The following is a 25,872-nucleotide window of genomic DNA, read 5'->3' as shown; positions in this document are numbered from 1 at the left end:
AAAACAGATGGAGGGAGGGGGACCCTAAATTGGGTACCCTTGTAGTGTGGTAGTCTGTCATCATTAGGACGTTGACTGCTGCTCTGGAGGACCAGGGGGGACTCACACAGGCTGTGTGCATGTCAGGAACAGACTGAGATAGCGTGCTCATTAAAGAGAGAGAGACTGTGTGTGTGTGTGTGAGCTGGGAGAGAACACTGCTGTGCCCCAGCGCGCTCAGTAACAACCGCTTACTGCTGCTCTGTAGTTGCCATGGATACAGTGCCCTCTCTCTCTCATGGGTATGGAGGGATGGGGTGGAGGAGAGGAGAGGAAAGTAGTGACTCTGGCTGCTGCCTCTGCGTCGCATTTATACCATCGGAGAGCTAGCTTTCTCCCTCCCTCCTCATCATCTCCGCGCTCCGTTACATCTCCTCTCTCTGTTTCGCTCTGTCTCTTTTTCTGGCGGTCTATTTTTCTTTGCGGTTGACCTGGTGGATGTTATAGTGAACAGGCTCTTGTGTTTCTACAGCCAAGGACAGAAGACGGGAGGAGACAAAAGGGGGGGAAAGGGTAAGCATGGATGGCGTGTGTGTGTGTGTATGTGTGTGTGTGCCTGTTTGTGTAGTGAGGTGACGAGTAGACAGACAGACAAAGAGGAGAGGTAAGAATGGAGGTCCTGAGATGGACTGGGACTGGGAGATGTTATGGATGTCATGTTTCTCAGGCTAGACTATGCCAAAGTCATTGTTGTGTGTGTGTAAAATGTAATGTTCATAATGAGTGTTTGTTTACCTCCAGAGGACAACATGTTCTTCACAAGAGGTGGAGTGTGATGCCTCTCATTCAGTTGTGTCTGTGTGTGTGTGTTGGTGCAAGTACCTGACTCCTCCTCTGACATTACTTGCTGCCTGGCTTCTGACAGAGAAAGATAGAGCGACACCATCTTTGTTTTCGGAAAAGCCACTTCGGAGAGTAAGAGACAGAGTGTGTAAGTGTCAGCGCCAGTGTGATAAACACTGCCTGTTTGTGTAGTCAGCGGTGAAGTGTATATCTCTAGGATCAAAGCCTCTCTTGCATATAAACAGCCATTTCTCCAAAGCTGCAGTGGAGACAGATACACAGACATACTGTACATGCAAACACACAAACAAAAACACACATACAGACAAATAAAAACACACAAACACACACACTCTCTCTCTCTCTGTGTGTGAAATTACTCATCTCTGCCTTTGTTCTCAGTTCGCCATTTCAAAAGCAGAGTTCTACTGCCAGCTGAGATCATTCTGTTTTGGTCTGACTGGACAGAGAGGGAAGGAGAGAGAGATGTGAGGACTGACAGTAAAGGCCTTAGGGAGGGTGGTGATAGTTCCTCAGAAATGTGTCTAACAGCATCTATGACATTCAGCTCTGATGGCTCAGTCACCGACACTGCGCTTGATAGCGTGTAGGGAATGTTGTGTCCCACTTGTCATTTTTGTAAAATGGTTGCTGTGTTTCCTCAACGTATTGATCCTGACTGACGGATAACAAAGAGCTGTAGCTTATGAAAAGGAGCCCCACTCCTACTTTGAGTATATGTGTGTGTCACTGCGAGTGTGTGTGTGTGTGTGTGTGTGTAGTTTAAGAGATCAAGCAGTGGAGCAAGGAAGAGTAGACATGGGACTCAGAGGAGTGTGAGTGTATGCCTGTCTGTGTGTGTGTGTGCGTCCGTGTGTTTGTGTGTGTCTGTTTGTCTGTCTGTGCACGTGTGTGTGGTGGACTATAAGCTTATTGGGTTAGAGAGCAGACACGCTTGATGGAGAGAGGTGGAGAGGGGAGGGCAAAGAGAGGAGAGAGCTAGGTGATGTGGGGACAGCGAAGGCGATGTGTTTGTGTGTATGTATGTATATATATATGTGTGTGTGTCAGAGGAGGCTGGTGGGAGGAGCTATAGGAGGACGGGCTCATTGTAATGGCTGGAATGGAATAAATTGAACTGTATCAAACGCATAAAAAATATGGAAACCACATGTTTCCTCCGGTCCATTGATTCCATTCCAGCCATTACAATGAGCACGTCCTCCTATAGCTCCTCCCACTGCGTGTGTGTGTGTGTGTGTGTGTGTTTGGGTGTGTGTGCGTGCGTGCGTGTGTGTGTCTCATGGGTCTCCAGTGTCGCAGTGCTCCAGGAGGGCTTCGCATTTTTTATCGATGCTGACTGTAGTGATTAACACTGCTGTTCTACACACAGATACAAAACAGAGGGAGGACAAGGGAGAGAGTGACAGGGAGCGTTGAGGTTATTCCTATTTACACCAATGAGCATTACAAAAGGACGCTCAAATCAATGAACTGCACATTTAGGTCACCAATTAAATAGGAGAGCAGGCACTGGCCGATCAATGTTTGCAAAGCATAGCCTCTGCACGACATCATACATTTAGAAAAAAACAGGAGATTGCCCTGTCTGTTGCCCTGTATAAGCATAGTCACTGATACGTTTGCCGCAATAAGCGATTTCAAGAGACCTATGGTTTGTACCCTTCTCTCTCATATCTATCTCCTCCCACCAGTGTTGCAATTTGCATAATGAACCAACCAGAGCATTCTATTTCCTACTTCCTGATTCTCAGAACGAGAGTGAGAGAAAGAGAAAGAGAGATAGAGTTCCGATCCTGTTTTGATTCATTATATTCCCTGTTCTTCTACACCTTTTTTCTCACTCTCCTCCTTGTTTCTTTCTCTCTGCATGTGTCTAGTGTCTCCATGCGTACAGAGGGAGGACTGAAGGCAGCTGTTTCCAGCAGAGCAGAGACCTACAACATGTGAGAAGATGTCTGTTGGAGGCTGCGCTTGCCCCGGTAAGTCCACCCATCTCTCTCTCTCTCTCCCTCGTGTTTTCTCTCGTCTTTGCTGCTGTAAAGGTTTGATGGCATCCACATGTTTGTTTAGAATGCACTGTTAAAAAAGTCCATCAATTGGTTTACAGTGTGTTCCTGACTCAATATTCAGGGTACTTTATACTCTATCTCAAGAAGGGGAGGAGAGACGGAGGGAATGAGAGTGAGTGGGAGAGAGAGAGAAAAGGGAGAGAAAGGAAGTGATAAGAGAGGACACACACACAGATGTAACTCGGTGGTCCTGTTTGAAGGCTAGTTTGTTTACATTCCTGTATGATGTTGCACTGAGGGATCCTCCCCCTCAATGTGTGTGTGTGTGTGTGTGTGTGTCTGTGTGTAAGACTGAGTGTGCGCTGTGCTGTGGAACACTGACATGACTACGTCCTAACAGTCTGTGAGAGTCTGATCTGTACGTACTGCAAGACAGATCCCACTGCTCTATCATGGTGGAGGTAGTCACAGCCTGGTAAAAATAGAATGCCTGCGCGCTAAATTATCCTCCCGCCGCACACTCTCTCGCACATGCACACACACATGCAAGCTGCTCTTTCCCCTCTCCTGTCTCTTCCTCTACCACTCTCCTCTCTTTACCTCTCGCACTCACTCCCTGCTGTCTCTCTCGCTCTGTTTCGCCATCAGTGGCACCAGCTCATCCAGAAAGTAACATGGTCTGTCTCCTTGATTGAAGGGAAAAGGACTTAAAGCAGAACTAAGATGGCAGACAGGGGGAGAGAACCGATTCACTCTTTCCCCGATAGATTGGTACTGCCTCTGCTGACTGATACCACTCTCCCTTTTTCACTGTCCCCTCCCGTCAGAATTCGGAGAAGAGGGATGATGAGAGGAATGGAGAGAGGGGTGCAGAGGAGAGAGGGATGCAGAGAGGAGAGAAGGATGCAGAGAGAAGAGCGGGGGATGCAGAGGAGAGGAGAGGGGGATGCAGAGGAGAGGGGGATGCAGAGGAGAGAGGGATGCAGAGAGAAGAGCGGGGGATGCAGAGGAGAGGAGAGGGGGATGCAGAGGAGAGGAGAGGGGGATGCAGAGGAGAGGAGAGGAGGAGAGGGGGATGCAGAGGAGAGAGGGATGCAGAGAGAAGAGAAAGGCATACAGACAGCTTTCGATGTGATGTCACGTGTGCCGCAGGGAGAGAGGAGAGCAGAGGAAAGTTGGCATGAGCCACTGACTGTAGAGGAGAGGAGAGGAGGAATGAGAAATGGGTTTTCTCTATGGAAGAAAATGATATTACAGGTAAACAAAGTGACTTAGTTGAACACAATCCATCCAGTGTTAAAAGAGAAAGCTTCGTTGTGAGGAATAGGTGAGAAAAAGAGCACTAAAAGATGAACAACAACATAAAGCTAACATTGAACAGCTTTATATAATCATTAGCCAGTGAGATAAGTGGTTTAACACTGAAGGAAAGGCAGCCTATGGTGAGTAATACAAGCAGAGAGACAGCAACTGTTTGCTGTGCTTTTAAATTCCCTCTCAGTGGATTGTGTGTGTATGTAAGTGTTTGTGCGTGCGGTGACGGTTACTAGGCATGCCGGTGACTGTGCCCGGCCTCAACAACCCCTGCTATCCCTTATAGACTCAGTATAGATAGAGTGGATATATACGCTTAATGCTTTCTCTCACTCCTTTTTCTGTTGCTCTCTCATCCCCATGCCTCCCCTCTTTCAGCTTCTAACTTCCTGCTTTGTTTGCCATTCTGTTGGCCTCCTTGTTGCCATCACAACCAGTGAGCAGCTATGACAATCCTGGCGGGCTGGTGTTTTGATAACTGTTTGTATGTAACTAAGCGGTTATATAATGGTAACTTTAGTCTGAGCTTAATCGCTTTTTTAATCACTACCCTTCTTCTTTACTTTTCCATCACAAGTGGACAAACAAAGTGGACACACTCCAACTATGCTGTTTCTCTGAGACCTAAAACCTGTAGACATTTAAACGATAGATTCGCGGGCTGTGTGTGTGAGAGAGAAGTGTGTACATATGGTCTTTGTTCGTTGAGTGAAATTGTCAGTCTGACATTTTGTACAGTTCACCTCAATCACTTATCTCATATCAGTATCTTATTTGGGTCAGTTTCCTTTGCAAATACAAGTCTGTCCAAGTCTGAATCACTCTATTCAGAACAAGCATGATGCCTACCAGGGCGTGGGAGTCAACGTCAGTCCCTTCAGGAAGTGAATTAAAATGTAATTAATTAACTGAAAAATCATCTTAATTCAATTATCATTAATTGCCTAATGGAATTTACCTTAACACTGCTGCCTGTCAAGTCAATACAGCCATTGGGGGGGACATTTTGTCATCTTACAGCAGGGTCATGATTAATAGGCACCGATTGGAAGAAAGTCGACAAACAGGGACTACCTGAATTTAACAATAACAAACGCACATTTTCGATTCCCATTACAAAACATGTTCCATTGCGTGCCATACTAATAAACATCACCCAGATCTGTGTGGATGAAAGCCTGTTGGCCAGTGAAGCACACAGCAGCATCCATCGTCAGCTCTGCCTAACCTTTTACAGGAAACACTGAGAGAGCAGGGTCTGAGTGGATGGAGATGGAGTGGTGTAAGACAAGCCACATGCGTCAGGCTTCTAGGGTAAAGGTTAGGCTTGTGAATGAGACGATAGTGAGCCCTCTTTTCAACGAGATCTGTCTGGGTTTGAACCTGAGCCATCTGAGCATCACTGTGAATTTTCCATAGGGCATTCAAGGATGTAAATTCCATCAGTATTCCAGTTGAATACAACTAAGTTATGTTGAGCATTCTGGTATGATCTAGATGGTTTTTGATGGAGCAGAGCGCAGTTAGGAGATATTCAGGACGATCACTAGAGGGCGACAAATCATTCGTTTCATGCGTGACATGATTTCTAAAATACACTACATTGCCAAAAGTATGTGGACACCTGCTCATCTAACATCTCATTCCAAAATCATGGGCATTAATATGGAGTTGGTCCCCCCTTTGCTGCTATAACAGCCTCCACTCTTCTGGGAAGGCTTTCCACTACATGTTGGAACATTGCTGCGGAGACTTGCTTCCATTCAGCCTCAAGAGCATTAATGAGGTCGGGCACTGATGTTTGGCAAATAGGCCTGGCTCGCAGTTGGGGTTCCAATTCATCCCAAAGATGTTTGATGGGGTTGAGGTCAGGGCTCTGTGCAGGCCAGTCTAGTTCTTCCACACCGATCTCAACAAACCATTTCTGTATGGACCTCGCTTTGTGCATGGGGGCATTGTTATGCTGAAACAGGAAAGGGCCTTCCCCAAACTGTTGCCACAAAGTTGGAAGCACAGAATCATCTAGAATGTCATTGTCTGCTATAGCATTAAGATTTCCCTTCACTGGAACTAAGGGGCCTAGCCCAAACCATGAAAAACAGCCCCAGACCATTTTTCCTCCTCCACCAAACTTTACAGTTGGCACTATGCATTGGGGCAGGTAGTGTTCTCCTGGCATCCGCCAAACCCAGATTCGTCCGTCGGACTGCCAGATGGTGACTCGTGATTCATCACTCCAGAGAACGCGTTTCCACTGCTCCAGAGTCCAATGGCGGTGACCTTCACCCAACTCCAGCCGACACTTGGCATTGCGCATGGTGATCTTAGGCTCCCATTTCATGAAGCTCCCGACGAACAGTTATTGTGCTGACGTTGCTTCCAGAGGCAGTTTGGAACTCAGTAGTGAGTGTTGCAACCGAGGACAGACGATTTTTCCTCGCTTCAGCACTCGGCGGTCCCGTTCTGTGAGCTTGTGTGGTCTACCACTTCGCGGCTGAGCCGTTGTTGCTCCTAGACGTTTCCACTTCACAATAACAGCACTTACAGTTGACCGGGGCAGCTCTAGCATGGCAGAAATGTGATGAACTGACTTGTTGGAAAGGTGGCATCCTATGACGGTGCCACACTGAAAGTCACTGAACTCTTCAGTAAGGCCATTCTACTGCCAATGTTTGTCTATGGAGATTGTACGGCTGTGTGCTCGATTTTATACACCTGTCAGCAACGGATGTGGCTGAAATAACCGAATCCACAAATTTGAAAGGGTGTCCACCTACTTTTGTAAATATAGTGTATGTGTATAGTGTTCCATATAGACATTGTTTAGCAAAAAAAACAACGCGTGCGCAACTATGGGGCAAAACAAACGGGGTTGGTTTAGACTGTTGACAACATGTAGACTATATTTATTCTCCAAATGTTTATTGAAAACATAAATACATTTGCACAATGAGCACTTGTTGTCTTTCAAAGACATTATTACAGTTTTGATTAGCTAGCTAGTGGATTTTTGCCATATTAGCATAGACATGACATCAGTCAAAACAAGACATGGTATCAGTAACAAGATAGAACAAGCTGAAACGTGCCACCTACGATTCCCCACATGGCAGCTTCTTGTTGTTGTTGCTAGCTATCTGATCGTTCAGAATCATAACAATGCACGCTACCCGGCCACATCTACGCACGCACATCATTTTTAGACGTTGTCAGCCAACCCGTCTATTGTACTGAACACACAATGGCACAGTGGAGGGCATAGGGATTACTGGCTTTAGCAGGCTGTGCTGGCATACCAGCACATTGTCCTGCTGTTTCCAAGAACTCGCACACACACGCACACACACACATGCATGCATGCGCACGCACACGTACATCCATATTGTTTGCGTCCTCCTCTGTCTCTGAGACAGCCCCAGCAAAGACCCACAGAAAGGCCAAGCTGTGTGTGTGTGTGTGTGTGTGTGTGTCTACAGTATTCTGCTTTCTCAGCCTGATGTGACTTTTATTAACCAGTGATGTACAGTGTCTTCAGAAAGTAGATTTCTTTCCCCACCCATCTACACACAATTCCCCAATGATAACTAAGTGAACATTTTTGTAGAAAATAGGGCTGAACCCATTTAGTCGACTGGTCGATTGTTTCGTTGATAGGCTGTTGGTCGACCAACATTTCTTTAGTTGAGAAAAAATATATATATACACTGCTCAAAAAAATTAAGGGAACACTTAAACAACACAATGTAACTCCAAGTCAATCACACTTCTGTGAAATCAAACTGTCCACTTAGGAAGCAACACTGATTGACAATACATTTCACATGCTGTTGTGCAAATGGAATAGACAACAGGTGGAAATTATAGGCAATTAGCAAGACACCCCCAATAAAGGACTGGTTTTGCAGGTGGTGACCACAGACCACTTCTCAGTTCCTATGCTTCCTGGCTGATGTTTTGGTCACTTTTGAATGCTGGCGGTGCTTTCACTCTAGTGGTAGCATGAGACGGAGTCTACAACCCACACAAGTGGCTCAGGTAGTGCAGCTCATCCAGGATGGCACATCAATGCGAGCTGTGGCAAGAAGGTTTGCTGTGTCTGTCAGCGTAGTGTCCAGAGCATGGAGGCGCTTCCAGGAGACAGGCCAGTACATCAGGAGACGTGGAGGAGGCCATAGGAGGGCAACAACCCAGCAGCAGGACTGCTACCTCCGCCTTTGTGCAAGGAGGAGCAGGAGAAGCACTGCCAGAGCCCTGCAAAATGACCTCCAGCAGGCCAAAAATGTGCATGTGTCTGCTCAAACGGTCAGAAACAGACTCCATGAGGGTGGTATGAGGGCCCGACGTCCACAGGTGGGGGTTGTGCTTACAGCCCAACACCGTGCAGGACGTTTGGCATTTGCCAGAGAACACCAAGATTGGCAAATTCGACACTGGCGCCCTGTGCTCTTCACAGATGAAAGCAGGTTCACACTGAGCACGTGACAGACGTGACAGAGTCTGGAGACGCCGTGGAGAACGTTCTGCTGCCTGCAACATCCTCCAGCATGACCAGTTTGGCGGTGGGTCAGTCATGGTGTGGGGTGGCATTTCTTTGGGGAGCCGCACAGCCCTCCATGTGCTCGCCAGAGGTAGCCTGACTGCCATTAGGTACCGAGATGAGATCCTCAGACCCCTTGTGAGACCATATGCTGGTGCGGTTGGCCCTGGGTTCCTCCTAATGCAAGACAATGCTAGACCTCATGTGGCTGGAGTGTGTCAGCAGTTCCTGCAAGAGGAAGGCATTGATGCTATGGACTGGCCCGCCCGTTCCCCAGACCTGAATCCAATTGAGCACATCTGGGACATCATGTCTCGCTCCATCCACCAACGCCATGTTGCACCACAGACTGACCAGGAGTTGGGGGATGCTTTAGTCCAGGTCTGGGAGGAGATCCCTCAGGAGACCATCCACCACCTCATCAGGAGCATGCCCAGGCATTGTAGGGAGGTCATACAGGCACGTGGAGGCCACACACACTACTGAGCCTCATTTTGACTTGTTTTAAGGACATTACATCAAAGTTGGATCAGCCTGTAGTGTGGTTTTCCACTTTAATTTTGAGGGTGACTCCAAATCCAGACCTCCATTTGATTTCCATTGATAATTTTTGTGTGATTTTGTTGTCAGCACATTCAACTATGTAAAGAAAAAAGTATTTAATAAGATTATTTAATTCATTCAGATCTAGGATGTGTTATTTTAGTGTTCCCTTTATTTTTTTGAGCAGTGCATTACATAAGAACAGTGGTGCAACACTAATACAAATAATATTATTTTATAACAAATGTGCTTTCTCCTGTGTTGGATAGCGGTCGTTGTCCGTGGTTTTGAAACATCAGTGCGCTGTTGAATTGGCGCCTTTTCCTAGACCATGTTGCTATGTGCATAACAGCAAAGTTACCCAGCATATTGGTGTTGAGAACAATGCGGTGGAGGCAGCAGCGGAGGTAAAAGATGAGAAAACTTAATTGTTTAAGAAAAGTGAGGAGAGAGGAAACCCCAATGTAATAAGGTCTATAATTAATAGCCTAACTATTAAATGTTATAAAATAAAATGTAAATCATCCATATATATCTACAGAAATAAGACAGATCCTGCTTCTGTTGCCTGTTTGAATGTTTCTTTAATAGCCTACTGATTCCGTGAGCACCAAGCCTCACGCAACCACAACATGTCGGATAAACAATTTAACAAATTCGGCTGTTTTTAATATTTTAATAAAGGCTTTACAATTTTTCCGTTAGAACAGCCTCTCAAGTATTATTTCAATTTCATTCAGTGTTGTTTACACTGTTCCAAATTGTCCGAAAAATTTAATTTATAATAGTAATAATAATAATAATAACCCTCCTTTTTCTTGATCTCCTTATTGTTATTATTACTATTATTATTGTTATCATCATTATAATAATAAGTCATGTCATTATCATTAGTAGGCTTAGTATTGCAGCTTTGTATAACCACCATCAAGCTGCAGGCCTAAGAGCGCATCCTGTTTAGTCATCACACAGCATATGAGTCATTCATGATTTGAGTTGCAATTGAGCATTTTAGTTAAAAATATTAAATAACGAAGCGACCCTTGAATAATTAGCTTAAACAATTAATAAACCGTTCCATGTTGGCAATTGCATGCAAAGCTGTCATCAAGGCAAAAGGTGGCTACTTTGAATAATCTCAAATATAAAATATATTTTGATTTGTTTAACACTTTTTTGGTTACTACATGATTCCATATGTGGTATTTCATAGTTTTGATGTCTTCACTATTATTCTACAATGTAGAAAATAGTGAAAATAAAGAAAAACCCTTGAATATGTAGGTGTGTCCAAACTTTTGACTGGTACTGTAAGTATTCACACCCCTGAGTCAATACATGTTACAATCACCGTTGGCAGCGATTACACCTACTTTATTGTTAAGCCTCTAAGAGCTTTGCACACCTGGATTGTACAATATTTGCATTATTATTATTATTATTATTAGTTGGTTGATGATCATTGCTAGACAGCCATTTTGAAGTCTTACCATAGATGTTCAAGTCGATTTAAGTCAAATGTCATGAATCCCCCTGGTACTGCTGCTCATTCTGTTCACCAGCACCAGAGGTCTATGTCACTGGCCTTCTAGGCGTGACTGACCTGGATCATTACCACCACCCCCGGACTGTCTTGTCTCATTATGCACACCTGGTTCCCATTCCCCCTGATTAGTATGTGTATATACCGTGAGGGAAAAAATTATTTGATCCCCTGCTGATTTTGTACGTTTGCCCACTGACAAAGAAATGATCAGTCTATAATTTTAATGGTAGGTTTATTTGAACAGTGAGGGACAGAATAACAACAACAAAATCCAGAAAAACGCATGTCAAAAATGTTATAAATTGATTTGCATTTTAATTAGGGAAATAAGTATTTGACCCCCTCACAATCAGAAAGATTTCTGGCTCCCAGGTGTCTTTTATACAGGTAACGAGCTGACATTAGGAGCACACTCTTAAAGGGAGTGCTCCTAATCTCTGTTACCTGTATAAAAGACACCTGTCCACAGAAGCAATCAATCAATCAGATTCCAAACTCTCCACCATGGCCAAGACCAAAGAGCTCTCCAAGGATGTCAAGGACAAGATTGTAGACCTACACAAGGCTGGAATGGGCTACAATACCATTGCCAAGCAGCTTGGTGAGAAGGTGACAACAGTTGGTGCGATTATTCGCAAATGGAAGAAACACAAAAGAACTGTCAATCTCCCTCGGCCTGGGGCTCCATGCAAGATCTCACCTCGTGGAGTTGCAATGATCATGAGAACGGTGAGGGATCAGCCCAGAACTACACGGGAGGATCTTGTCAATGATCTCAAGGCAGCTGGGACCATAGTCACCAAGAAAACAATTGGTAACACATTACGCCGTGAAGGACTGAAATCCTGCAGCACCCGCAAGGTCCCCCTGCTCAAGAAAGCACATATACAGGCGCGTCTGAAGTTTGCCAATGAACATCTGAATGATTCAGAGGAGAACTGGGTGAAAGTGTTGTGGTCAGATGAGACCAAAATCGAGCTCTTTGGCATCAACTCAACTCGCCGTGTTTGGAGGAGGAGGAATGCTGCCAATGACCCCAAGAACACCATCCCCACCGTCAAACATGGAGGTGGAAACATTATGCTTTGGGGGTGTTTTTCTGCTAAGGGGATAGGACAACTTCACTGCATCAAAGGGACGATGGACGGGGCCATGTACCGTCAAATCTTGGGTGAGAACCTCCTTCCCTCAGCCAGGGCATTGAAAATAGGTCGTGGATGGGTATTCCAGCATGACAATGACCCAAAACACACGGCCAAGGCAACAAACGAATGGCTCAAGAAGAAGCACATTAAGGTCCTGGAGTGGCCTAGCCAGTCTCCAGACCTTAATCCCATAGAAAATCTGTGGAGGGAGCTGAAGGTTCGAGTTGCCAAACGTCAGCCTCGACACCTTAATGACTTGGAGAAGATCTGCAAAGAGGAGTGGGACAAAATCCCTCCTGAGATGTGTGCAAACCTGGTGGCCAACTACAAGAAACGTCTGACCTCTGTGATTGCCAACAAGCGTTTTGCCACCAAGTACTAAGTCATGTTTTGCAGAGGGGTCAAATACGTATTTCCCTAATTAAAATGCAAATCAATTTATAACATTTTTGACATGCGTTTTTCTGGATTTTGTTGTTGTTATTCTGTCCCTCACTGTTCAAATAAACCTACCATTAAAATTATAGACTGATCATGTCTTTGTCAGTGGGCAAATGTACAAATTCAGCAAGGGATCAAATAGTTTTTTCCCTCACTGTATGTTCCCTCTGTTCCCCATTGTCCTTGTTGATTATTGTCCCATGTCTGTTGGTCTCGTGAGTACCGTGTATTGTGCTCTTGGTATTACGGGTCACGTCCCGTGTATTGTTTAGAGGTTTACACCTCGCTCTTTTGTTTGGGTTACATCCCTGTGTAATATATATACACCAAGCTGCTTGCCTATTGTCCTGTAGCCCATTCCAGCCTTGTGCAGGTCTACAATTTTATCCCTGATGTCCTTACACAGCTCTCTGGTCTTGGCCATTGTGGAGAGGTTGGAGTCTGTTTGAGTGTGTGGACAGGTGTCTTTTATACAGCTAACGAGTTCAAACAGGTGCAGTTAATACAGGTAATGAGTGGAGAACAGGAGGGCTTCTTAAAGAAAAACTAACAGGTCTGTGAGAGCCGGAATTCTTACTGGTTGGTAGGTGATCAAATACTTATGTCATGCAATAAAATGCAAATTAATTACTTAAAAATCATACAATGTGATTTTCTGGATTTTTGTTTTAGATTCCGTCTCTCACAGTTTAAGTGTACCTATGATAAAAAATGACAGACCTCTACATGCTTTGTAAGTAGGAAAACCTGCAAAATCGGCAGTGTATCAAATACTTGTTCTCCCCACTGTGTGTGTGTGTATGTGTATGTATATATATATATATATATATATATATATATATATATATATATATATATATATGCACAGTTGAAGTCGGAAGTTTACATACACTTAGGTTGGAGTCATTAAAACTCGTTTTTCAACCACTCCACAAATTTATTTTGAACAAACTATAGTTTTGGCAAGTCGGTTAGGACATCTACTTTGTACATGACACACGTAATTTTTCCAACAATTGTTTACAGACAGATTATTTCACTTATAATTCACTGTATCACAATTCCAGTGGGTCAGAAGTTTACATACACTAAGTTGACTGTGCCTTTAAACAGCTTGGAAAATTCCTTGAAATGATGCCATGGCTTTAGAAGCTTCTGATAGGCTAATTGACATAATTTGAGTCAATTGGAGGTGTCCCTGTGGATGTATTTCAAGGCCTACCTTCAAACTCAGTGCCTCTTTACTTGACATCATGGGAAAATCAAAGTAAATCAGCCAAGACCTTAGAAAAAAAATTGTAGACCTCCACAAGTCTGGTTCATCCTTGGGAGCAATTTCCAAACGCCTGAAGGTACCACGTTCATCTGTACAAACAATAGTACGCGAGTATAAACACCATGGGACCACGCAGCCATCATACCACTCAGGAAGGAGACGTGTTCTGTCTCCTAGAGATGAACGTACTTTGGTGCGAAAAGTGCAGAACAACAGCAAAGGACCTTGTGAAGATGCTGGAGGAAACGGGTACAAAAGTATCTATATCCACAGTAAAACGAGTCCTATATCGACATAACCTGAAAGGCCGCTCAGCAAGGAAGAAGCCACTGCTCCAAAACCGCCATAAAAAAGCCAGACGACGGTTTGCAACTGCACATGGGGACAAAGATCGTACTTTTTGGAGAAATGTCCTCTGGTCTGATGAAACAAAAATATAACTTTTTGGCCATAATGACCATCGTTATGTTCGGGGGGAAAAGGGGGAGGCTTGCAAGCCGAAGAACACCATCCCAACCGTGAAGCACAGAGGTGGCAGCATCATGCTGTGGGGGTGCTTTGCTGCAGGAGGGACTGATGCACTTCTTAAAATAGATGGCATCATGAGGAAGGAAAATTATGTAGATATGTATTGTCACGGACGTTGAAGGACAGGTCAGACCAAGGCACAGCGTGAAATGCATACATGTTTATTATAAAGATAAACACACGAACAAAACAACGTAACGTTTAGTCCTCAGGCTAAACACAATACAAGCCTCTACACGGAACAAGATCCCACCACTAAGGATTGCAAACAGGCTACTTAAGTATGATCCCCAATCAGAGACAACGAGCGACAGCTGCCTCTGATTGGGAATCACACCCGGCCATACATAGAACCACAATAACTAGAATGTGAACATAGAAATAATAACATAGATCTCCACACCCTGACTCAACATACAAGAGTCCCATAAGTCAGGTTGTGACAGATATATTGAAGCAGCATCTCAAGACATCAGTCAGGAAGTTAAAGCTTGGTCGCAAATGGGTCTTCTAAATAGACAAATACCCCAAGCATACATCCAAAGTTGTGGAAAAATGGCTTAAGGACAACAAAGTCAAGGTATTGGAGGGGCCATCACAAAGCCCTGACCTCAATCCTATAGAAAATGTGTGGGCAGAACTGAAAAAGTGTGTGCAAGCAAGGAGGTCTACAAACCTGACTCAGTTACACCAGCTCTGTCAGGAGGAATGGGCCAAAATTCACCCAACTTATTGTGGGAAGCTTGTGGAAGGCTACCTGAAATGTTTGACCCAAGTTAAACAATTTAAAAGCAATGCTACCAAATACTAATTGAGTGTATGTAAACTTCTGAACCACTGGGAATGTGATGAAAGAAATAAAAGCTGAAATAAATCATTCTCTCTACTATTATTCTGACATGTCACATTCTTAAAATAAAGTGGTGATCCTAACTGGATTAAAGGATTAAATGTCAGAAATTGTGAAAAACTGAGTTTAAATGCATTTGGCTAAGGTGTATGTAAACTGTATATTTGGCCTAGTGTTTTAGGTTATTGTTCTGCTAAAAGGTTAATTTGTCTCCCAGTGTTTGTTGGAAAGCAGACTGAACCACGTTTTCTTTCCTCCCTCCCTGACTAGGACTAGATTATATATGGAATTGTTTTAAGATGGTCATACTATGTATCAAATCGCTATTTGATTTAGAAGTTTAGGACCCCTTTAGATATCAGAAAAAATATATAAAAACATTATTTGATAAAATATTGAATTTGGCCTTTACTACTATAGCCCAGAGAAACACATTGAATTACACATTAATGGCAATAAAGACAGTCAAAAAATAAATCATAAGAAACAAGGTTTTGAAGTGGTTGTCCTATATCTATGAGATATAAGTAAGCTCAGGAAATCTATATATATATATATATATATATATATATTTTTTTTTTTACACCTATAGTATTTAACCCCTTTATTGGGTAGGCACAAAACTACCTTCATACTTCCATAAAATTCTTAAACCGATACCAGTTACCTTCAGTCGAGTAAGAGCGAAACGGAGAACACCGTCGTGTTTGTGTGAATCTCCCCTTTCCACTGTGGGGTCACATTAGTTTGTAGCCCAAATGGTTCCGATGCTACAAACAGAAGTTGGCACATCGACGGTACCGACTTCAGAGTCCCCTGACACTTCTGGGGGTTGTAGAGAAAAACGGAGACCACCATTGTGTTTGTGAGTCTCCCCTTTCCATAGAATGATCATAATAGTTTGTAGGTCAAACCGTACAGACGTTTTTCATGAGAATACCGATTTTCAGGATGTCTCAAGGACTGACCAACACCGCTCTAGCTCTACCACCTTTCACCGCAGATGCGGAAGTGCGACATTGGCGGATGCGGTGGATTGAGAAGCATCCAATGCAAAAATAATCATATCTCTAGCTTTAATATGTTACTTAGATTGATGCACCAGTGTGTCAATCAACTCTAGGGGGTTAACCACAGAGGGGCGATGTGTACAGCTGTCCCGACACTCTGTCTAACCGTTAATACTCACAGCGTGCAATACAGTTTTGGAAACTTCAAAAACTCTACTTCATATCACCACTAAATAACTTTACAAATACAAAAGATCCGCTTACTGTGCACCATTTTAACACAGACTCCCATGAAGGTGTTTTGCGTTGTACTTCCTGAGCTAATTGAAACTCTGGAAGGAACAAAAAGAAAAACAGTGCAATCAAGGATCAATTGTTTCTAGATAGAGCGTTTCACACTTAACCAAATCACCTCAGCTATTAATCAAAAGTGACTTTTTGGCCCTGACGGAGACATGGATCACCCCAAATAACACAGCTACACCAGCTGCTCTCTATTCATCTTACTATGTGTTCTCTCATAGTCTGAGAGCATCTGGTCGTCATGGTGGTGGCATCAATTAATTTCTTTCCACCTCTTTCTTTCCACTCCTTTCCTCTTTTGACCTCACCCGTTCCCAGTCCCCTCCCACTCAAGGCAGGCCACTTTACTAGATGCTGTTTGCCTACTAATCTCACTGCAACCCCCCTCCAGGTCTCTCCAGACCATCTTGAGACCTTTTCCTGTATCTCACTTCCCTCATCAACTTATTCCTGACCACTGGCTGCATCCCCTCTGACTTCAAAATGGCCCAAGTCTCTCCCCTCCTCAAGAAAACAACAATAGACCCCTCTGATGTAAAACTACAGACTGGCGTCCCTTCTTTATTTTCTTTCCAAAACACTTGAGCGTGCTGCCTCTGACCAACTCTATTGTTATCTCTCTCTAAATTATCTTCTTGACCCTAACCAGTCAGGATTCAAGACGGGTCACTCAACCAAGACTTCTATCCTCTGTGTCATGGAGGCTCTCTGCACTGCCAAAACGGACTCTCTCTCGCCTCTGTTCTCATCCTCCCCGACACAGTGAACCATCAGATCCTCCTCTCCACCCTCTCAGGGCTGGGTGTCTCAGGCTCTGCACACTCCTGGATTGCATCCTACCTGGCAGGTCGGTCCTACCAGGTGGCGTGGAGAGGATCTGTCTGCACCACATGCTCTCACTACTGGTGTCCCCCAGGGCTCGGTTCTAGGCCCTCTCCTCTTTTCTATTTACACCAAGTCACTCGGCTCCGTCATATCCTCACATGGTCTCTCCCTTCATTGTTATGCAGATGACACTCTACTACTTTTCTCCTTCCCCCTTCTGACATCCAGGTGGCGACACGCATCTCTGCGTGCCTGGCAGATATCTCAGCTTGGATGTCAGCCCACCACTTTGAACTCAACATTGACAAGACTGAGCTGCTCTTCCTCCCAGGGAAGGCATGCCCATTCCAAGCCCTCTCCATCATGGTTGACAACTCCATGGTGTCCCCCTCCCAGAGTGCAAAGAACTTGAGAGGGTGGAGAGGAGGATCTGATGGTTCACTGTGTTGAGGGCAGTGGATAGATCAAATAAGAGTCAGCTTTGGCAGTGCAGAAAGCCTCCGTGACACCGAGAAGAGCAGTCTCGGTTGAGTGACCCGTCTTGAAGCCTGATTTGTTAGGGTCAATAAGACCATTCTGAGAGAGATAACGAGAGAGTTGATCAGAGAGGCCACGCTCAAGTGTTTTGGAAAGAAAACAAAGAAGGGATACAGGTCTATAGTTTGACATCAGATGAGTCGAGTGTTGGTATCTTGAGGAGGGGAGCGACTCGGGTCATTTTCAAGTCAGAGGGTACGCAGCCAGTGGTCAGGGATGAGTTGATAAGGGAAGTGAGGAATGGGAGAAGGTCTCCAGATATGGTCTGGAGAAGGGAGGAGGGGATGGGGTCGAGCGGGCAGGTTGTCAGATGGCCAGACGTCACTAGTCACAGGATTTAATCTGGAGAGAGAAGGGAGAAAGAGGTCAAGGCGTAGTGTAGTTCTATGTGAATGGGACCAGTGGACTCAATAGGCTGACTGAATGAGGAGTGGATGTCATCAACCTTCTTTTCAAAGTGGTTGACAAAGTTGTCCAAAGAGAGGAAGGAGGGAGGGGGTGGAGGATTAAGGAGGGACAAGAAGGCAGAAAATAGTTTCCTTGGGTTAGAGGCAGAAGCTTAAAATGATAGAAAGTGGCTTTAGCAGCAGATACAGAGGAAGATAATGTAGTGAGGATGGAGTGAAAGGATGATAGGTCCTCAGGAAGTTTAGTTTTCCTCCAATTTCGCTCAGCTGCCCTTAGCCCTGTTCCATAAGCTCGCAATGAGTCACTCAGCCACGGAGCAGGAGGGTCGAGCCGGCCGGGAGAGAAGGGGACAGTGCGAGTCATAGGATGCAGAAAGGGAGGAGATTAAGGTCAAAGAGGCAGAATCAGGAGGGAGAAGGATTTGGCAGAAGGGAGAGATGATAGGATAGAAGATGAGAGAGTAGTGGGAGAGAGTTAAGATTGCGACGGCACATGACCATCTGGCTAGGGGAATAAAGTCGTGATCAGAGACCTGGAGGGAGGTTGCAGTGAGATTAGTAGGCGAACAGCCTCTAGTAAATTTGAGTTCAAGTGTATTGCCTGCCTTGAGTTGGAAGGGATTGGGAAAGGGTGAGGTCAAAAGAGGCAAGGAGGGGAAAGAGAGAGTTGGAAAGAAATGAATCGAAGGCAGACGTCAGGAGGTTGAAGTCGCAAAGTACAAGAGTGGTGAGCCATCGTCAGGAAATGAGCTTATTAAGGTGTCAAGCTCATTGAGGAACTCTTCAAAGGCACCTGGTGGGCAAAATATAACACTGTTAAGCTTGGGTGGACAAGTGACAGTGGCAGCATGGAATTCAAATGAGGAGATGGACAGATGACAGAAGGAGAAAAGAGAATCTCCAGTTAGGAAAAATGAGTAGACCTGTGCCATCGCCGCGATGACCAGATGCTCTCAGACTATGAGAGAAAATGTAGTCAGATGAAGAGAGAGCAGCTGGAGTAGCAGTGTTCTCTGGGGTCATCCATGTCTCCGTCAGGGCCAAAAAGTCAAGGGACTGAAGGGCTGAGATGAACTCTGCGTTCTTGACCGCAGTTCCAAACGCAGCCAGAGACCCGGAATTCCACATGGGTTGTGCGCGCAGGGTGCACTAAATTAGAAGGGTTGCAGCCAAGGGGTGGGGAGCATCTGTAAAGCCTACAGGGAGAGGAGCGAACCGGTATAGAAAACACACACATCGTTGCCAAAGCTACAAAAGAGCAAATAAGATCATCAAAAATAACAGGAAAGTGTGAATACTGCCAGGAAACAGAGACTGTGGAGCATGTATTGCTACAGTGTGGGCAGTATCAGAGAGAAAGAGAGAGGATGAGATCTAGTATGAGGGAGGAAGGAATACAGTAAATTAGTTTAAAGAGTATATTGAGTAGAACATCATTAGATATAGTCTCAAATATTTTGTTATCTTTTTTAAGAGCAACAGAGCAGGCAGGTAGGATTTACTTTCTCCGTCTCTGGCCCACACTCCAGTACAGTAGGTGGCGGTAATGCACCATAACGTTGGATGCCAACCACGATAAACCCCACTGAAGAAGAAGAAGAAGCAGCACAGGGGGGTTGGGTCAGCATTTGTAGTGCAGGAATGTGGGGTGGAAGTCAGGAAACGTATTACAGATCATCTGACTGTATATACGGCGGAGCTGATGACCATACTGTTGGCCTTGCAGTGGGTGGAGGAAGTCAAACAAGACAGAGTAGTTATTTGCTCTGATTCATGTGCAGTGTTAATGAGTCTCCAGTCCCTTAGCTCACATAGCAGACAATACCTGCTTTATGAGGTGCTACAAACCCATGGCAGGATTAAACAGATGGGTATTCAGATAAGATTTACTTGGGTCCCAGCCCATGTGGGGGTGGAGGGGAACGAGGCAGTAGATGAACAGGCTAAACAAGTACTTAGTAGTGGGGAAGTTGATGTTGAACTTTCAATGAGCAAGGCAGAGGCAAAAATACTGATATATACAGTGATGGTGCAGAGATGGCAGGAGCAGTGGAATAGAGATAATAAGGGAAGGCATTTATTTCAAGTACAGAGGAAAGTTGGGGAGGGGTGCACGGCAGGAAGGGACAGAAGAGAGGAGGCTATTTTTACAAGATTAAGGGTGGGACACAGCCAGTTGAATAAGACATTAAATGTGATAGGAAAGCATCCAACAGGAAAGTGTGATTAAATCAAATCAAATCAAATTTTATTGGTCACATGCGCCGAATACAACAGGTGCAGACATTACAGTGAAATGCTTACTTACAGCCCTTAACCAACAGTGCATGTATTTTAAACAAAAAAGTAAGAATAAAAAAACAAACAAAAAAGTGTTGAGAAAAAAAGAGCAGAAGTAAAATAAAGTGACAGTAGGGAGGCTATATATACAGGGGGGTACCGTTGCAGAGTCAATGTGCGGGGGCACCGGCTAGTTGAGGTAGTTGAGGTAATATGTACATGTGGGTAGAGTTAAAGTGACTATGCATAAATACTTAACAGAGTAGCAGCAGCGTAAAAAGGATGGGGTGGGGGGGCAGTGCAAATAGTCCGGGTAGCCATGATTAGCTGTTCAGGAGTCTTATGGCTTGGGGGTAGAAGCTGTTGAGAAGTCTTTTGGACCTAGACTTGGCACTCCGGTACCGCTTGCCGTGCGGTAGCAGAGAGAACAGTCTATGACTAGGGTGGCTGGAGTCTTTGACAATTTTGAGGGCCTTCCTCTGACACCGCCTGGTATAGAGGTCCTGGATGGCAGGAAGCTTTGCCCCAGTGATGTACTGGGCCGTACGCACTACCCTCTGTAGTGCCTTGCGGTCAGAGGCCAAGCAGTTGCCATACCAGGCGGTGATGCAACCAGTCAGGATGCTCTCGATGGTGCAGCTGTAGAATTTTTTGAGGATCTGAGGACCCATGCCAAATCTTTTTAGTCTCCTGAGGGGGTATAGGCTTTGTCGTGCCCTCTTCACGACTGTCTTGGTGTGTTTGGACCATGATAGTTTGTTGGTGATGTGGACACCAAGGAACTTGAAGCTCTCAACCTGTTCCACTACAGCCCCGTCGATGAGAATGGGGGCGTGCTCAGTCCTCTTTTTTTTCCTGTAGTCCACAATCATCTCCTTTGTCTTGGTCACGTTGAGGGAGAGGTTGTTGTCCTGGCACCACACGGCCAGATCTCTGACCTCCTCCCTATAGGCTGTCTCATCGTTGTCGGTGATCAGGCCTACCACTGTTGTGTCGTCGGCAAACTTAATGATGGTGTTGGAGTCGTGCCTGGCCATGCAGTCATGGGTGAACAGAGAGTACAGGAGGGGACTGAGCACGCACCCCTGAGGGGCCCCCGTGTTGAGGATCAGTGTGGCAGATGTGCTGTTACCTACCCTTACCACCTGGGGGCGGCCCGTCAGGAAGTCCAGGATCCAGTTGCAGAGGGAGGTGTTTAGTCCCAGGATCCTTAGCTTAGTGATGATCTTAGAGGGCACTATGGTGTTGAATGCTGAGCTGTAGTCAATGAATAGCATTCTCACGTAGGTGTTCCTCTTGTCCAGGTGGGAAAGGGCAGTGTGGAGTGCGATAGAGATTGCATCATCTGTGGATCTGTTGGGGCGGTATGCAAATTGGAGTGGGTCTAGGGTTTCTGGGATTATGCTGTTGATGTGAGCCATGACCAGTCTTTCAAAGCACTTCATGGCTACAGACGTCAGTGCTACGGGTCGGTAGTCATTTAGGAAGGTTATCTTAGAGTTCTTGGGCACGGGGACTATGGTGGTCTGCTTGAAACATTATTGTCAGGAAACAGAGACCGTGGAGCATGTATTGCTACAGTGTGGGCAGTATCAAAGGGAAAGAGAGAGGATGAGATCTAGTATGAGGGAGAAGGGGATACAGGATAAAAAATAAAAAAAATTTAGGGGGTAGATCAGCTTTAATATTGCAAATAGATTGTAACATTAACATTACATTCACATAATTTAGCAGGAGCTCTTATCCAGAGCGACTTACAAATTGACTTCCATCAATGTAATTGTCTGCATCACTTCCAATCCCCTATATGTTTTTTTATCGCAAATATATATATATATATATATATATATATATATATATACACATATCCTTTAAAAAAAAATATTTCCCTTTATTACTTTCCAACCCCACCACCCCTTTACAGGAAATTAGTTTAAAGAGTATATTGAGTAGAACGTCATTAGATATAGTTTAAAAAAAAGTGTTCTATTTTATAAGAGCAACGGGATGGCAGGTAGGATTTAGTTTCTCCCTGTCTCTGGCCCACACTCCAGTACAGTAGGTGGCGGTAATGCACCATGACGTGCCAACCGCCGATAAACCCCACTGAAGAAGAAGAGTCAGGGGGAAGCAAGTGCAAAGACGGGGGCTGCTGGCTAGGAACAAAGGGTTTGGCTCCTTTACCACTTTTCAACATCTGGGTTGCTAAAAAAAACAACTATACTTTGGAGGAGCAAAAATAACGCAACTGAGGAAATACTAATTCTTGTCACTTTTATTTTGCTTTTCGTTTTGTTTCGGAGAGGAAAACTGAAATAACGGCTACTTTACGCTGAGCCTGAAGGTGCTTCAAATTGGGACAGCTAGCATTCAAGCTAGCCTGCTAACCGAGCAGTGGTGTTGAAAAAAAACATAGCGTTTCGTTGAACCATTCTGTGCAGGTATGGTGGCTTGAAGTGTTAGCAATTAACTCTAGTTACTAGTCTTATTGCAATTTTTGGTAGCAATGAATTATTATGATGCAAAAGTGAGATTTCGAGTGCGGCCCGTGCAGCTAGATACTTAACGTTAGTTACCTAACAGTTAGCTAGCTAACGTTAGCTAGTTTAGCGTTGGCTAACGCCAGCTAGCTAACTATTCACTGCCGCTGGTCAACACAGACGATCTTGCTGTTGTAACTAGTTAACTAGCTTATCAGTGTCCAGTCAAACCGTTGTTCAACTGATCTCATGCGTTAGTATTCATCAAGAGAAGACAGTTAATGAAGAATTCACCATGTAGTTGGCTGCTAGCTTCTCAGCTCTGTGACTTCGATGTTTAACTATCTGTCATCCATCTACATCTGTCATAAAGACAAGGACCCCCTCCTCCATTTTGAGAACTAGTGTTGACCCCAGAGTAGGGTGAGTGGATGCCACTGACTGCTTATCCATTCTATTCTCATGTTGGCTATGTTCTCATGTTGGCATCGCTATATGCTGAGGTTGAAGGCTTAAAGCCAGTCTGTGTAATAAAAATGATTTTTATTGATTGCAGAATGATGAATGAGTAGTGTAATATGACGTACCTGGCTAGGCTAGAGAAATGCTGAGTGAATATAGGGTGTTGTCTGGGTCTGGTGTACTGGGGTTTGTGGTTGCTGCCAGGTCAAAGGTCATGCCTATAGAACTGCAGTGAACCCTATAGAGAAGGACCAGGGAGGAGAGACAGACTCTCTGGGGTGCAGTGAAACAAGAGACTGGGGGGGGGGTTTGGAAGTGGCAATGGGATGGGGGGGGTGTGAGTGTATAATATAATAATAAAAATAATAATATGCCATTTAGCAGACGCTTTTATCCAAAGCGACTTACAGTCGTGCGTGCATACATTTTTGTGTATGGGTGGTCCCGGGGATCGAACCCACTACCTTGGCGTTACAAGCGCCGTGCTCTACCAGCTGAGCTACAGAGGACCATGGGTAATGTTATTTTCCCAACCATGCTTTATTGGTCAAATACAGGATTCTGCTTTTGGGAGCATATCAGAGTTGTTGTAGAAGCTATTCATGGTTTTTCCTCTGTGTTAAGGCGTCGGCATGCTTCAGTTCGGCTGGCGCCTAGCCCAACTCGGCTAACCGAACATGTGTGCTCGCATACTCCCTTAAAAGACCCCCGCTTGAAAAACAAGAAAAAAGCGTCAATAGTACTGTTTGTCCATTTTGAGAAACCGTAGCCAGATCCTCAAAATAGTCTGAATTCATCTAAGTTAACTCAAGAAATCTGACATTAATATTGATGCTTTTGCAGAGGAGATCTTAGTCTCTCAATTTTACATCTAAATAAGATTTTTGGTGCAGTATTTCTCAATGAAAAAATGTGTATGAAAAAAAGTAGTCTTGTTGAAAGACAGTACTTTATTGAAGAATCCCTACTGTTGACCAATCACAGAGGAATGGGCATAGACTTCGGATTGCCTCCAGAAAAAATGTGTGCCCGAACAGCCAAACAAACCCTCACCGAAGTCCAAAATGAACAAAAACATCACAACATTTCGTCATAATATATGCACAAACTCTTCCGAACAGTTTTGGCTGGGAAGCATGCGGATGCCTTTATAATGACCTGGGCTGGCTGTTGTGCACTAGAGCGGAAGGAGGGCAGGCTTGTGTTTCTTGGCCCAAGCAAGTCTCTTCTTCTTATAGGTGTCCTTTAGTAGTGGTTTCTTTGCAGCAATTTGACCATGAAGGCCTGATTCACACAGTCTCCTCTGAACGGTTGATGTTGATGTGTCTGTTACTTGAACTCTGTGAAGCATTTATTTGGGCTGCAGTTTCTGAGGCTGGTAACTCTAATGAACTTATCCTCTGCAGCAGAGGTAACTCTGGGTCTTCCTTTCCTGTGGCGGTCCTCATGAGAGCCAGTTTCATCATAGCGCTTGATGGGTTTTGCAACTGCACTTAAATTAAGAACTTTGAAAGTTTATTTTCCTGATTGACTGACCTTCATGTCTTAAAGTAATGATGGACTGTCGTTTGTCTTTGCTTATTTGAGCGGTTCTTGACATAATATGGACTTGGTCTTTTACCAAATAGGGCTCTCCTTCTGTATACCACCCCTACCTTGTCACAACACAACTGATTGGCTCAAACGCATTAAGAAGGAAAGAAATTCCACAAAAAAGAAGGCACACCTGTTAATTGAAATGCATTCCAGGTGACTACATCATGAAGCTGGTTGAGAGAATGCCAAGGGTGTGCAAAGTTGTCATCAATGCAAAGGGTGGCTACCTTGAAGAATCTCAAATATAAAATATATTTTGATTTGTTTAATACTTTTTTGATTACATGATTCCATATGTGTTATTTCATTTTTTGATGTATTCACTATTATTCTACAATGTAGAAAATAGTACAAATAAAGAAACTATGGAATGAGTAGGTGTCTAAACCTTTGACTTGTACTGTACATGTTGGTAGAGTTAAAGTGACTATGCATAGATAATAAACAGAGAATGGCAGCAGCGTTTGTGTGTGTGTGTCAGAGTGTGTGTGACAGAGTGTGTGTGTGTGTGTGACTGTGTGACAGTGTGTGTGTGACTGTGTGTGTGTGTGTGTGTGTGTGTGTGACAGTGTGTGTGTGACAGTGTGTGTGTGACAGAGTGTTTGTGTGTGTGTGTGACAGAGTGTGTGTGTATGTGACAGTGTGTGTGTGACAGAGTGTGTGTGACAGAGTGTGTGTGATTGAGAGGGGGCAAACCCTGTGGTGTCAAGATAATACTTGGTATCGTGATACTTGGCCTGGTATCACATCGTTAGTTGGTGTTGTGACAACCCCACTGAAAATCGGAAGTTTCGATTTTTTGCTTGTTTCCATGTGAAATTTTCCCCCTTTTTGGGCCCTCACCAGTTTGCATCCCTGCTACTGTACCCTGCCAGCCCTATGATAGAAAGACTGAGAGGAGTGTCCCATTTACATTACCTGTTTTCTCATCTATACC

The 25,872-nt window shown here is 44.5% G+C and overlaps 1 protein-coding gene across 6 annotated transcripts in view; it reads left to right on the top strand.

The window, feature by feature from the left end:
* The first annotated feature begins 2,595 nt into the window (after positions 1 to 2,595).
* Positions 2,596 to 25,872, top strand: part of LOC311110889 (LIM domain-binding protein 1-like) — a 48,295-nt gene continuing 25,018 nt past the window's right edge. For 4 of the 6 annotated variants that reach the window (XM_084153506.1, XM_084153505.1, XM_084153504.1 and 1 more), the window contains exon 1: positions 2,649 to 2,825. In XM_084153506.1, coding sequence (XP_084009632.1) covers positions 2,798 to 2,825 — 28 coding nt within the window. In that variant the 5' untranslated portion in view covers positions 2,649 to 2,797. Of the gene's footprint in view, positions 2,826 to 22,544; positions 22,839 to 25,872 lie in introns of those variants that run through there. The other 2 variants (XM_084153509.1, XM_084153507.1) reach the window with 2 other exon arrangements.

The sequence above is a fragment of the Coregonus lavaretus genome, assembly GCF_964263955.1.
Source record: "Coregonus lavaretus genome assembly, chromosome: 36".
Lineage (NCBI taxonomy): Eukaryota > Metazoa > Chordata > Actinopteri > Salmoniformes > Salmonidae > Coregonus > Coregonus lavaretus.
This window is presented reverse-complemented; position numbering and strand designations above follow the sequence as displayed.